Consider the following 15,841-nt stretch of genomic DNA (forward strand, 5'->3'; position numbering starts at 1 on the left):
GAATGGATAAAGAAGATATGGTCCATATATAGCATGAAGTATTATGCCTCCATCAGAAAGGATGAATACCCAACTTGTGTTTCAACATGGGCAGGACTGGAAGAGATTATGCTGAGTGAAGTAAGTCAAGCAGAGAAAGTCAATTATCATACAGTTTCACTTACTTATGGAGCATAAGGAATAACACAGAGAACATTGGGAGAAGGAGTGGAGAAGGGAGCTGGGGGATATTGGAGGGGGAGATGAAGCATGAAAGACTGTAGACTCTGAGAAACAAACTGAAGGTTTTAGGGGGGAGGTGGGGTTGGGGGATGGGTGAACCTGGTGGTGGGTATTAAGGAAGGCACGTATTGCATGGAACACTGGGTGTGGTGCAGAAACAATGACTTTTGGAACACCGAATATTAGTAAGATAAAAAACAAGCAAACAAAAAACAATGAAGGTGAAAGGGTTTCAAGAAGAAAATTCCAAAGATTTGAGAGAAATGTAAAAATTTTAATTTGTTGTTTCATTATAGTAAGCTGCTAGAACATGGGTTTGATAATGCGCAAACCTTTGAATGAGACAGGCTTAGATTTGAATTCTGGTTCAGGCAAATTTTTGCATATTGATCTTGAGCTATATAATCAGCCACTCCAGCCCACTGTTTTCTATTCGTGAAATGCGGAAATCAGTATCCTTGGAGTTATTGGGCTTTGGTAAGAATTGAATAATAAAAAAATGTGACTACAAAGTATTTTGCACCTAGTAAATACTCAAAACAACCTGTCACAATTACCGATACTAGTGTTGTTTTATTGATGTTCACAGGATCCTGTGGGCATGTTCACCATTATGTTCAAAAAGAGAAATATTTTAAACAGAGGTAGGTTCCTCAGTTTGAGACTTACATTAATGAAAAAAATACGGACAGAAATTACTTCCTCCAGAATATATAAATGAGTGGGTGGCTCAGGATATTGTTCATAGAATGTGTTCCAAAAACATTAGCTGTCTTCATCAGCATCATGATCATCATCATCCTTATTTTTAAAATCTTATTTAAATTCAATTAATTAACATATAGTGTATCATCAGTTTTAGGTGTAGAGTTCAGTTATTCATCAGTTGCATATAATACCCAGTGCTCATTATGTCACACATTACATCACATAATTCCCATCACCCAGGGACTCCATCCCCTACCCACCTCCCCCACAGCAGCCCTCAGTTTCTTTCCTATAGTTAAGAGTCTCCAAGGGGGATGCCTTGGTGCCTCAGTCGGTTAAGCATCTGCCTTTGGCTTGGGTCATGATCTTGGGGTCCTGGGATTGAGTCCTGGATCGAATCCTGGATTGAGTCCTGCATTGGGCTCCTTGCTCAGTGGGGAGCCTGCTTCTCCATCTGCCTGCCCCTCCCTCTGCTTGTGCTCTGTTTTTTTGCTCTTTCTGACTTACAAATAAATAAAAAAGAGTCTCTTAAGGTTTGTCTCCCTCTCTGATTTTGTCTTATTTTATTTTTCCTTCCCTTCCTCTATGATCCTCTGTTTTGTTTCTTAAATTCTACATATGCATGAAACCATATGGTAATATTCTTTCTTTGATCGTCATCCTTATTTTTACATTATCCTATTTCATCACATCTTTCTTGGAAACTACAGAGATCTTCATAAGATAAGTTTGATATTTTAACCATACTGTTGCATATATTTATAAGATGGCCACTCACAGGAAATTATGTCAAACATCTAAATTTTAGAATTTATATTGAAATGTAAGTGACATACAATGTTACATTAGTTTCAGGTGTTCAAAATAGTGATTCAACAGTTCTGTACATTTTTCAGTGTTCACCAAGATAAATGTAGTCACCCATCTGTCACCATACAACAGTATTATTATTATTATTATTTTTTAAAGATTTATTTATTTATTTGACAGAGATCACAAGTAGGCAGAGAGGCAGGCAGAGAGGGAAGGGGGAAGCAGGCTCCCTGCTGAGCAGAGAGCCCGATGTGGGGCTCAATCCCAGGACCCTGAGATCATGACCTGAGCCGAAGGCAGAGACTTTAACCCACTGAGCCACTCAGGCGCCCCAACAGTACTATATTATTGATTATATTCCTTATGCTGTCCTTTTCATCTATTTGATGTATTTATTTCATAACAAAATTTGTACCTTTTATTCCTCCTTACCTATTTCACCCTTCCCCCCACACCCACCACTGGCAACCACCACTTTGTCCTTACATAAGAGTCTGTTGGTTTGTTTTAGCAAAATATTTATTTTTAAGAGGCCTTCATAGAGAGTAAGCTCCAACCAGATCTAAAATCCTGAGAACATGAGAAATGTCAGCATCACATGAAATTTAATCCCTGGTTATGAAATCACCCTCTGAAGACAACTTTCTGAGCTCTTCCTCAGGAATCCCAAGCTCTGTACAGAGATAGGTCTGTCGGTTTCTGGCACTGCAGTGGCTCTCCCCTTTCCTGCTTTGAGAACAGCAGAAGGGGATCCAACATCAGTGAGAGCTTTTGAAGTAAGTTCGGCTCAGACATGTCACAGTTGCTCCAGCCAGCTCCCGCATTTGTTACTGCAGAGATGTTTAAGGGCATTTGTATCCCAGACTAGGGAGGGGGGGGGGGGGCTAGCTTTTAGTGTCCAGAGATCCGCACACAGGTCCCATAGATTCCTTGCTGAGATAGCAACTCTCTGCTCTGCTGTCCCTACTCATATCCAGATGCCTTTTATGACTTATTTTAAAGTGAACTGAGGCTGGCACAGATGTTTGGTCCTCCTGTGATCATGGTTAGTGAATGGTGGTCGGTGGTGTTGTTCCTGGGCTCTTCTTGTCAGCAACTGTTGTCCCTGGCTTACTTTCTGTGCTAGTGACATATCTGAAGGCTGTAACCATGTCTGAGCAATTTCACTAATTTTTAGCTGATTCATTCTTTCAATCTAAATCATTTAATTCCCACAACCTAAGAGAATATGCACTGTTATTTCCATTGTACAGATTAAAAAAATCAGTAGAGAGATGAAGCAAAATGCTTACATCAAAAGGTTAATTGATGCCGGAGACAAGATGAGAAATCAAGCCTCTTTGATCCAAAGCTCTTAATCTCTGACTTCAGAGCATCTGACTGTTTCTGAATCTCTCCTAGAAATTCATTATGTACATGTTATGAATTCTTTTCTGTAATCCAGATCTGTGGTCATTGTTCACTTTGTGACAAAGACTTGTTCCTACATCACTGGTAATTTCCAGGTGTTCAGACTCTGTCTTTGTCCATGTCTAAAACACATCTTTAACATACAGATATTTTCTGCCTTAACTCTATGGACTTTATCACTTCTATTTCTTCTGCATTAGTCAATTCTGCTCTAATATTTCTGTAGACAATTGTATACTGCAGGAAATGGAGGTGATGTAATTTTTAAAAAATATCTTTCTGTAAAATTGTACTTTTCGTGGGCTTGTGGGAAGTAAAGAGTTTTTATTGCTGCAGTGCAGCAGCATATATAAATCTCTAAAATATAGGAAGATAAGAAAAAGTATATTTGGATGAAAGTACTTCTTGAAGACTCCCTGGTGTTCTATATGTTTTTGCATATATAGTTTCACTCTTTTGAAATAAAACTTCATTCTAGCTGTGGTGTGGTGTGTAAAAAGTGCTCAGGAATATTGCTGCTTCCCTGTTTCATACCCACAATCAGGGAAACATTTAGACTTCTGTGGCCCCTTACTATTTGTCCTTATGAGTTCTTCTCCTCCATTAAAAATATTAAAATTACATTTTATGACAGCATTGGTATAAAGATGACTATACTGCAAGGTGGATTTGGATTACATTCATTTTCCTCTCATTTTAAAAGAAATTATCCACTTTCAGTGCTCCTAGAATTATTGTGGGCTTGAGGCACCATGACTGCTTTTCCTTAATGGGTATGTTTCTCCTGCCCACAATACATATACTTCTGAAGAAAAGTGATCCATACAGGGTATTTGACTGTCCCACATTTGATCAACTAAAGAGGGGAATAATTCTCTCTATATTTTCACTAGATATTTTTATGTAAATACTCTAATCCCAAGTTTCATTATCACCAATTTTCATTATTTGCCCCCAGAATTTCTTCATGACATTTTTCACTTCTGCATTTCTGAGGGTGTAGATTAAAGGGTTCAACATGGGAGTTACTATGGTGTAAAATACAGCCACAGCTTTGTCAGCTGGGAAGGAGGTCATGGGTCTCAGATACAGGAATGAACAAGGTACAAAGAATAAGATGACAACAGTGATATGAGAAGTACAGGTAGACAGGGCTTTGCGACGCCCTTCAGAGCTTTTAGTCTTTAGGGAGCGTAGGATGACAATGTAAGAAGCAACCAGCATAGAAAAAATGAGCAGACATAGTGACCCGCTGTTGGCAGCAATCAGCGGCCCCAAAGTGTGAGTGTCTGTACAGGCTAGTTGCAGGAGAGGCATCAAATCACACAAGAAATGATCAATGATATTGGGGCCACAGAATGGTAACTGGATCATGAACAAAACCTGGATCCCTCCATGAATAAAGCCTAAAATCCCAGCCATTCCCACCAAGAAAGCACAGACAGGTCGACTCATGATGGTCATGTAATGCAAGGGCTTACAGATAGCTACATAGCGGTCATAGGCCATGACAGCTAATAGGATGATCTCTGCTCCAGCAAAGAAATGTTCAGCAAAGAGCTGAGTCATGCAACCCTTGAAGGATATGGTGTTCTTGTCAGAGAGCAAGTCAGAGATCATTATGGGTGCTATGGATGAAGAGTAGAAACCATCTATAATGGACAAGTAGGACAGGAAAATGTACATGGGAGATCCCAGGGCTGGGCTAATAAAGATGGTGATGGAGATGAGGAGGTTACCTGTCATTGTGATCAAGTAGGTGATTAAAAACACAGTAAGGAAGAATTTCCTCAGTCCTGGATTCTGGGTCAGGCCCAGTAGTATGAATTCTGTTACATTGCGTGTCCTTCCCGTGGAGTCAGCTTCAGTTATAAGTACATGGTCCATCTGGAGAGATCACAATAATTCTGAGTAGTATTTTAAATTCGACACTGAAATCTTCCATCTTTCTTTAGTCCTAGCCTCTTGGATTGATGGAGACATACCTTCCACTCACCTCTACTTTGGAAACAGTTTATAAAGAAGTAAATTTTTCTTATTTATATAATTTGAAGAGTGACAATATGTCACAAACACTAGAATTAAAGCAACATGTTATTATGACTGTTGACTTATGATTGACTTCCAAACCCTGGCTCTAAAACCTTTCAGATGGCTTTCTGTCACTATTTTTTGAACAAATTTCATCAGTGACAGTGATTTTGTTGTATATTTGCCCATTATCATGAATATGTTTAGCTATGGGAATATAATATTCTTTAAAATTCAGCTCTATATAAGATAGGAAAGTGTTATCCTTACTGTTTCTGTACCAGTAGTGTTCTTTGAGCTAGGATTCCTTTCTGTCAAATGAATGTACAAACACACAGAGCTGCAGATGGAGTGTTTCCTCTTAGGAGGCCAAGGAACTCTCTTTGTAACAGCTGTTTGAGCCACATTCACTCAACTGCCCTGGATGTTTTGTCTGGCTCAACATGACTATTACATACTCCCTCTTCCAACATCTTTGGATACAGATTTGGAAGTGGCACAAAGTTCCCTGAAAACTCTTCAGTATTTCGCAAATGAATTTTCTGTGTGATTGGTCTTTCATCACATAAAGACTAATGTTCTGGAATAGATTTATAATCATAGTCAAATTTTACAAATGGAATTAAATGGGTCATAAAGATTCCTTGAATTTCCTCTCATTGAGAAAGAAATGTTATCTAAGATCATAAACATTTTCTTTGACTTTATGTTTAATCAGTTAAGAGGAACATGAAATTTTCAGTCCTAATTGGTGGAAAAATTGAATATATACAAGAATATATTCTTTTTTTGAATGATCTTTAGGACTTTTTATTCCTTCTCCTCCTCTTTTTCTCCTTTCTCCCATCCCTGCCAAAAACATAACTACATATTTTTTCTCAAACTTTCTGGACACAGAAGTCAGTATCATGACCTTCCAGCTTCAATAAAGGTGAAGAAAGATGTCTTCTGTTTTCCAGAAAGCTCTGTCTCTTTAGTTATTTCTTCTCTATTCATGGCTGCTATAGGTGGCAACTATGTGATTCATCATCCTTAATAGATTTAATCCACAAATTCTAACTTCAGTGTGGTGCATGGGAATCATGAAAAAAGGAAACCATCTCAAATGATCCCATATAGAAGCCTACCGAAGCAGTCTACTTCTACATGCATGTTAACCACAATGTTATAAAATGACCTTAGTAGTTCTCAACAGCATCGTGTGTGGCAGCATTACAGATCACGTTTTCTATGGATATTTTATATGATCCTGTTCAAATTCATTTGTAGAGGAAAAGATTACCTTCATTTCACAGCATCTAGCTGTCAAAACTATTTGGTCAAGACAATTTGAGTATAAGAAGTTAAATCTGCTTAAAATTTGTGGACAAAAATTTAGTTATTACTGACCTGGATCTAGTTGATTGTGGGTTCCACTGTTTCTCGATTGTACCCAGTGATCGTTTCTTCCCCTGAAGGCATAGCCCCACAGCTGCACACACAATATGAAGTAACAACTGGGAAACTGGAATTCTCTCCCTAGACAACTCTCCCAGTCTTCTTGGTCATTTTAGTTTATTTTGGTTCCCATTACTAGGCTGAACTTACTCAGAAAATGAGCTATTTTAGTTAGGAAACTTCAGTAGCTTCCTGATTTAATTCTACTTACTTTCTTGGCCTCCTGTGAAAGTGTAAACACATCTTCAAAATACAGATACTTTTCAGATTTCAGAACTATCCTCAGTCCCAATTAAAAACAATGGGAACAAGGAAAAATTCTTCAGAAAAAGCTGGTATAGGGGACTATAAAATGAAAAGTGCATCAGATCCACTTGATTATACATTGTTTTTCAAATCCTTTCTGCCACATTTATGTTTCCTAACAAGTGCATGGGAAGTATTGAGGAAATTCTTGTTATGCCTGATTTAAGCCCTCCTTTTAACCCATTAAGCTTGGGAGCAATGTCTCCCATATAAATCTTAAGCTTGTTGGTACACTCTTTGCTACTGTCCTTTACTTAAATCCTGTAATTCCTTCTTCATTGATTCTAGAAAAATATTTAAATAGACTTTGGCAGAGTGCCTGCACTTTGGTAATGCATTGACCTCTCACTCCTCAGAGGATTAGTAATTGGTCCTGTCGGAATCTTTGCTAGAAGCCTCAGCCTCTGCTTTTCACTTACTCCCCCTTGGCACCCACAAACATCATTAGAGGCCAGTTGAGCTTTGGTGAAACATGTGTCTGTGGCTAATTTCGGATGAAATTTTGGTAAGAAAATTAAGAAAGCTCCCTGATAGGGCTTTGTTGCTCCTTTTGACATTGTTGAGCCTGGCACAGGATAAGGGGTGGTTTTGGCATAGGTCAGAGTTCAGAGAATGGATTTCTCTCTGAAAATGTGTCTATTATTACTAATATGGTTGTCCTGAGAATGGAAATGCCAGGTTTCAAGGTCATGTGCCATTTTACTCTGGGAGACTGACATTGTGATTAGTGACTGACAAAGGAGACTCAGATGGCAGAATTCTCAGCTATTGAAGATTGGGTAATTTATGAGCTATAGATCCATCAACTTCCTTTGGCATGTATATTTAGATGAAAAATCCTCATGATGTGTTCATGGGAGTATAGTTTTTCTCTCTATCACACACAGAAGGGATTGGGGAGATTTACAGTAAAGAACCGTGCTTCCACATAGTAGGTGTTGAGAAAATCCCACTGAGCCAAACATTATAAAAAAGACATTTAGAATGATAGAAACATTAGAGAAAGGAGGCTCCACTACAAACTTATTTCCCCTAGCTTCTCATATATTGAAGAGCTGGCTGAAATCCTGCACAAGATCACCTTGAAAAAATCGACATTTACCTTAAAACCAAACTGAACACTCCAGAAATCTAGAACCAGAAAGGGAAGCAGTGCCTTCAATTCTCTTCCTGTAGAGTTAACAGTTTTGTTCACTCAAAGTTTGTCCCTCCCCACACCCATTTTTTAAAAAGATTTTGTTTATTTATTCATTTAGAGAGCATGAGCAGTGGGAAAGGCAGAGAGAGAGGGAGAGAGAAAGTCTGAAGCAGACTTGGTGGTGAGTGTGAAGCCCGACGTGAGGCTGGTTCTCACGACCCTGAGATCATGACCCGTGCTGAAATCAAGAGTCTGATGCTTAAATGACTGAGGCACCCAGGCGTCCCATCTCTTTCTTTTTTCAATTGTGGTAACATACAATTAATATAAAATTTGTCATTTTAACTATTTTCAACAGTACAGTTCAGTGACATTAAGTATGTTTACATAGTTGTACAAACATCAACACCAACCATCTCTAAAACTTTTCATCTTCCCACTCTAAAAAATCCATATCTCTTAAACAATCACTGTTCATTTTTTCCTTCCCCAGATTCTGGAAAACACTGTTTTCTTTCTGGTTCTCTGAGTTGGACTATTCTAAATATTTCCTATAAGAAGCAGTGTTTCTTCTTCTGTAACAGGCTCATTTTACTTAGAGTAATGCTTTTAAGTTTCATACATGTTGTCACAAATGCAGGATTTCCTTCTGTTTTAAAACTGAAAAGTATTCCATGTCTATATATACTACATTTCTTGTTTGAAAATACACATCTCTTGATGTATCTTGAAAGATACACAATCTTGATGAGATTGTTTCCCCACTGTAGCTATTGTGAATAATGCTGAAATGAGTATCGGAGTGCATAGAATTCCTTGTATCCTGATTTCAGTATTTTTGGATAAATACCTAGATGTGGGATTGTTGAATCATACGATATTTTATTTTCAATTATTTGAGGAACCTCCATCCTGTTTTCCATAGTGACTGTACAAATTTACATTTGTACATCAGTGAACAAGGAAGGGTTCCCTTTCTCCACATCTTTACTAATACTTGTTATGTCTTGGGGGCTCCTGGGTGGCTCAGTGGATTAAAGCCTCTGCCTTCGGCTCAGGTCATGATCCCAGGATTCTGGGATCGAGCCCCACATCGGGCTTTCTGCTCTGCAGGGAGACTGCTTCCTCCTCTCTCTCTGCCTGCCTCTCTGCCTACTTGTAATCTCTGTCTGCCAAATAAATACATAAAAAATCTTTAAAAAAATACTTGTTATGTCTTGTCTTTTTGATACTGGCCATTTTAACAGATGTGAAATGATATATCATTGTGTTCATTTCTATTTCCTTGATGATTAATAATGTTGAACATCTTTTCATTTACTTTTTGGCTATTTGTATATTTTCTTTGTAGGAATTTCTATTCGAGTCTTTCACCTATTTTTAAATTGGGCTATCTTTGCTATTGAGTTGTATGAGTTCTTTGTTTATTTTGGATACTAACCCTGTATTAAACACATGTTCTGAAAATATTCTTTTCCCATTCTATGGGTTGTCTTTTCATTCTGTTAATTGTTCCTTTGTTGTACAGAAGATTTTTTAGTCTGATGTAGTTCCATTTGTCTATTTTTGCTTTCATTGTCTGTTCTTTTGGTGTCATATCCAAGAAATCATAGCCCATTCCAATGTGATGAAATTTTCTAGTATGTTTTCTTTCAAGAGTTTTACAGTTCCTGGCCTTCCATTTTAAGTCCACTTTGAATTTTTTTTTTTTTTTTTTTTTTGTGAGGATATTAGATGAAGATTCTGTTTCATTCTTTTGCATGGGTACATACAGTTTTCCCAGCACCATTCACACCATTTATTATTTTTGTGTATTTTTCACACCCTTGTCAAAGATCATTTGACTACTTGTATATTCATGGGATTGTTTGTGGATTCTCAATTCTGTTGTATTGGTCTCTATGTCTGTCATTATGCCAGTATCATACTATTTTAATTATAATAACTTTGTAGTATAGCTTGAAATCAGGAGCATGATGCACCCAGTTTTGTTCTTTCTTCTTGCTCTATTTGGGATCAATTGTGATTCCATATGAATTTTAGGATTTTTTTTTCTATTTCTGTGAAACATTCTATCAGGATTATGATGGGGATTACACTGACTCTATATCACGTTGGGTAGTATGGACTTTTAATGACATTGAGTCTTAAAATCCACGAACACAGGATGTCTTTCTATTTATTTGATTTTTTTGTTTTTAATTTCTTTCATAAAAGTTTTATAGATTTCAGTTTACAAATCTTTAATAATGTTTTTAGTTTATTTCTAAGTATTTTATTCTTTTGATTCTATTGTAAGTGGAATTGCTTTCTTAGTTTCCTTTTTGAATAATTCATTCTGAGTTTAGAGAAACACAACTGATTTTAGTATGTTGATTTCATATCCTGTAATTTTACTGAGTTTGTTGATTAGTTCTAATAGTTTTTGAGTATGCCTGTGTGTGTGTCTGTGTGTATAGAATGTTTAGGGTTTCCTACAAATAAGGTCAATTCATCTGAGTAGAAAGACGTTTACTTCTTCCTTGGCAATTTGGATGCCTTATTTCTTTTTCTTGCTCAGTTGCTCTGGCTAGGACTTTCAATACCATGTTGAATAAAAGTCATGAGAGGGGATCTTTTTTTGATCCCTGTGTTAGAGGAAAATCTTTTTGTTATTCACTTGTTGAAGAAAGAAGTTGTTTGTTTGTTGAGTATGATATTTCCTGTGGGGTTGTCTTATCTGGTCTTTATTATGTTGAGATAATTTCTTTTTATTCTTGGTTTGTTGAGAGTTCTATAATGAAAGGGGATTAGTTTTGTCAGGTGCTTTTTCCATATGTAGTAGCATGATCATATGATTTTTATCCTTCATTCTGTTAATGTGGTGTATGCTGTTGATTGTCTTGCATGTTTAATCATCTTGTATTCCAGGGTTAAATTCCACTTGGTTAGAGCATATGATCCTTTTAATATGCTGTTGAATTCAGTTTGCTGGAACTTTCTTGAATATTTTTGCATTTATATAAATCAGGGGTATTGGCCTGCAGGTTTCTTTTATGTTGGTATCTTTGGCTTTGGTAAGACAGTAATTCTGGCCTTATAAGATAAGTTTAGAACTGTTTTTTCCTTTTCAAATTTTTAGAAGTGTTTGAGAAGGATTGGCATTTACTGTTCTTTAAATGTTGTTTGTAGATTTCACTAGTGAAGTTATCTCTTCCGGGCTTTTCTTTCTTGGGAGGTTTCTGATTATGGATTTAATTCCCTTGCTCATTTTGGTCTGTTCAGATTATCTATTTCTTCATGCTTCAGGTTTGGTAGATTGTATATTGCTAGGAATTTATGTATTTAATCCAGGTTATCCAATTTATAAGTGTTTAAGTATTTGTAGTAATCTCTTATAATCCTTTTATTTCTGTGGCATTAATTTTAATGTCTTCCCTTTCATTTCTGATTGTATTCATATGAAAGAGAGAGAGACAGGACAGGAATGTTGCCAGGAAGGAGCAAATGAAGAGGGAGAGAGGGGAGAGACTCTTTAGCAGGATCCATGCCCAGTGTGGAGCCAGATGTGGAGTTTAATCTCATTACCCTGAGATCATTACCTGAGCTGAACCTGAGTCAGATGCTTATTAAATGAGCAACCCAATTGCCTCTATTTGAATTTTTTCTCAGTGTAGCCAGTTTATCAATCTTGCTTTACTTAAAAAAGAAAACTCAGTTTCATGGATTTTTTCTATTGTTTTTCTAGTCTCCATTTATTCCTGATATAATCTTAATTATTCTTTCCTTTGCTAACTTGGGCTTAGTTGTTCTTTTTCTCATTTCTCGAGGGATACTGTTAGGTTATTTATTTGAGATCTTCTTTTTAAACGAGGTGTTCATTGTTATAAATTTCCCTCTTAGTGTTACTTTTGTGGCATGCCACAGGTTTTGGTGTATAGTTTTACATTTTTGTTTTTTTTTGAAATATTTCTAAGTCCTCCTTTGATTGCTTCTCTGACCCATAGGGTTGTACAATCATGTATTGTTTAATTTCCATGTATTTGTGAATTTTCCACTTTTCCTTCTGCTATTGATTTCTAGTTTCACTTCATTGTGGTCAGAAAAGATACTTTGTATGATTTTATCTTCTTAAGTTTTTCAAGACTTTTTTTGTGACCTAACATATTATCTATCCTGCCAAATGTTCCACATGCACTTGGGAAAAATGTATATTCAACTGTTATTGGATGAAATGTTTTATATATATCTTGCCAATCCTTTCTGGCTTGCCAGGTCTCTGTGGACAGGTCTGATGTTATTCTGATATTCCTTCCTCTGTATTAAGGAATCTCTTTCCCCTAACTAGATGGTTTCCTTGTCTCTGAGATTTTCAAGTTTTATTATTACATGCCAGGGAGTGGTTCTGTTCTCCTTGATCTTGGGAGGGGTCCTCTCTGCCTCTAGGACATGAATACCTTTTTCATTACCCAGACTGGGGAGCTTCTCAGCTATGATTTGCTCAAATATATCTTCTAGTCCTCTCTCTCTCTCTTTCTCTTTCTAACCCCTCAGGGTTGCCAGTAACTCTGACATTGAAATGTTTCATGGTGTCATTTATTTCTCAAATTCTGTTTTCATGGATTTTAAGGTTTTTGTTCAAGGCCTCCTCCTGTTCCTTCCTTTTTATCATTTTGTCTTCTAGATCACTAATTCATTCTTATGCTTCATTTACCCTAGCTGTTAGAGAATCTAGCTTACACTGCATCTCATTTTTAGCATTTTAAAGCTTGGCCTGATTAGCTCTCATTTCTGCCCTTAGAGAATCTATATTGCCATTAATGGTTTTCTCCAGTCTACCTATTGTTTCCATAGCTGTTACTCTGAAGTCTATTTCTGACATCTTTCTTATTTCCATATCTATTAGGTCTGTGAGAGAGGCCATTGTCTCTGGGTCTTTTCTTTGTTGGGAGTACTCCTCCTAGTCATTCTGTTGAGTTGTGATTGAGGGCATGTATAGCCAAAAATATCAACCACAGTCCAAGCAAGGTGAACCCTTGGAAAGTTTGGAGCAATCAGAAGTCACCACCAAAAGAACCCCAGCCAAAACGAAACCCAAGAATAAGATTTATAAAGTACAAAATGAAAACAAGCAAAAAGGCTCCCGCAAACCTTCCCCCGCCAAAAGAGAGTAAATGAAGTTGTATCTAAGGAATATACAGACCATGAGGCAACACCAGGAGCTTAATATACCATTTTATCCTGGTGTTGGCATTTTACAGTTTTATGGGGACCCCGGGGTTGTTGTCCTCTTATTCTTCCAGCTTGTCTTCTTGGGGAGGGGGCTGCTATGCTGTTTTTCAGTCAATCCTGCTTGGGCAGAGTTGCCCTGCCCTCTAACAAGGGGCTGGGCTCCATGGAAACTGTTTTTTTTTTTGAGCTTTTGTTCTCTGGTGGCTTTTTTGTGCCTTTTTGGAGGGTCAGAGCAAAGGAAAATGTCCACACCCAGACCTCTGCCCCAGAGGAGAGAAGCCACAGCTGCTCCTCTCTGAATCCTCCAGAACACAGTCTCCCCCTACGTAAGTGCTGCTGAAAATTGCAGCCTTCCATAGGTGGTGCAGGCTCCCAGTGATCCTCTCAGTGGTGGACCCTGGCCCCTGCTTGTTTTGCCTCTCATGCCACCAAAACCATGACTGATCATGTTAGGGTGGGCCTGAGCCCTGGTGGCAGCAATGACTGGCCCTAGGTCCAAGGGCACAGGTCCAAGCCAGGTCCTCCTGGGCAGTGGCAGTGGGCAGGTGGGCAGCGGGTGGAGGGAAGCCCCTTCTGTGGGTCTGTGGGCTTGGGTCCATGCCTATAGCTGCCCAGTCCCAACATTTGCCCCTTAAGCACCTATATTCTGTTTGAGTGCTATTACCGGTCCCTTTCCCTCCCACCACTGCTGCTCTCCAAGCTATTGCTTGTCCCCAGGTGCAGGACACTTTTGCGCTGGGGTATTATTTCCAATGGCTAGCTTCTGGTGTTCTCTTCCCCCTTCTGTTTATTGTTCAACATCTGTCCATGCAATCATAATTCCGTGCTTTGTATCTTTCAACTGATGATCCTCTGCCCCTGTAGAGATCCAGACATAAAATCTTACATCTCAGGATAATTTTGTGGGTGTTCACAGTGCCTTGGTAGATATCTACCTAAATTCAGGGGACCAGTTGAAATGGAGTCCCCCACTCTTCCACCATCTTCAAAAGTGGAGTAGTGAAGTCTCTTACTATTACTGTGTTGTTTTCTGTTTCTACCCTTACGTCTGTTAATATTTGCTTGATATATTTAGGTATTCTGATGTTGGGTGCCTAATATTTATAATTGTTATATATTCCTGCTAAACTGACCATTTTATATTATATAAAGTTCTTATTTGTAACAGTTTTTGTTTTAAAGTCTATTTTGTCTGACATAAGTGTAGTCTCTGCCATAGTTTGGTTGCCATTCACATGGAATATCTTTTTTTGTCACTTCTCTTTGAGACAGTATGTGCTTTTAAAGCTTAAGTGAGTCTCTTGCAGATAGCATAGAGTGGTATTAAAAAAAAAACTATGTAATCACTCTATGTCTTTTGACTGAGTTTAACCCATTTACATATAAAGTAATTATTTATAGGGAAGGACTTTGTCTTGCCATTTTGTTTTCTGTTTCTCACTGTTTTCCTGTCTTACTGCCTTCCTTTGTATTTTGTTGATTTTTTGGTATTGATAAGCTTTCATGATTTTCTTTCTTTTGCAGAACTTTTGTCCTGGGTTGAATCTGAATCTTTTCTTTGAGTTCTTTCTCTTACACTGGCATTGGTCTGTATCTCAGATTACTTCCCATTGCGTTGCTGGCAATTGGTCTGAAGGGGTGTTTTAGAATGTGTAGGCTTTGTCTCACTTACTCAATTATCATTAACTCTCTCTTTGGTACCAGATAGTTTTGTTCCTAATAGCTAAGGCAGAAATCCATATAATAACTGCTACTAGAGATGAATTGGTGATAATATGTCTTGGATAGTAAAAATGTTCCAATAGTTCTCTCTCAGGAATCATGTGTGAGATTGCTCTATGGCTGTATCTAGAGGAATATTATACCCCAATTTGGCTTTGGGAAGATAAAGTAATTTATTCTAAGATGAGCCCAGATTACAGTGTAAATGGTGCCCATGGAATTGTGCAACAAGGTAATCTTAATTTGGGATGAGTCCTCATTCTTCAGTGAGTCTCTCATTCTTCAAAACTCATTCATTTCTGGTTGATCTTCATTTCTCACTATAATAAAGCTACTTTGGCTACATAGTTGGGATTGAAGCTGAATTTTCAGCAAAAGACTTAGCCATTATTCCTTTCATTTATGTATTTTAATTGTTGTAATTCTTATATAATCCATACCCAGAACTTTACAGAGAATTTTTCCACTGAATACATAAATTCAGGCATTTTCTATAGGTTGTGACAATAATATGCTGATTTGCAATTCCCTTTGAACAATAACTTAAAAATACAGAGAGATTTCTAATTGGAAGAGACTTTGGTCATCATTTAATCAAACACTGATGTGAAAGGCACCCTTAAAGATTACAAAAAGCACAGGTGGGTATTAAGGAGGGCACGTATTGCATGGAGCACTGGGTGTGGTGCAAAAACAATGAATACTGTTACGCTGAAAAGAAATAAAAAAAAAGCACAGGGAGCATAACATAGTTAAACTCACATATCTTGAGTTCAGGACCATCATTTTTTCTATTAGTCCCACTTGTTCTTAAAAGATGAATAAAGTTTTTTTTTTTCTTCT

The 15,841-nt window shown here is 37.6% G+C and overlaps 1 protein-coding gene across 1 annotated transcript; it reads right to left on the bottom strand.

The window, feature by feature from the left end:
- Window positions 1–4,065: 4,065 nt before the first annotated feature.
- On the bottom strand, window positions 4,066–5,040 carry LOC125079810 (olfactory receptor 4C45-like). The gene has a single exon (XM_047693548.1). It carries the CDS (start codon window positions 5,038–5,040, stop codon window positions 4,066–4,068), a length of 975 nt encoding a protein of 324 aa, XP_047549504.1.
- Between the last annotated feature and the right edge of the window lie 10,801 nt (window positions 5,041–15,841).

This window comes from Lutra lutra, chromosome 10, assembly GCF_902655055.1.
Source record: "Lutra lutra chromosome 10, mLutLut1.2, whole genome shotgun sequence".
In the NCBI taxonomy this organism is placed as follows: Eukaryota; Metazoa; Chordata; class Mammalia; order Carnivora; family Mustelidae; genus Lutra; species Lutra lutra.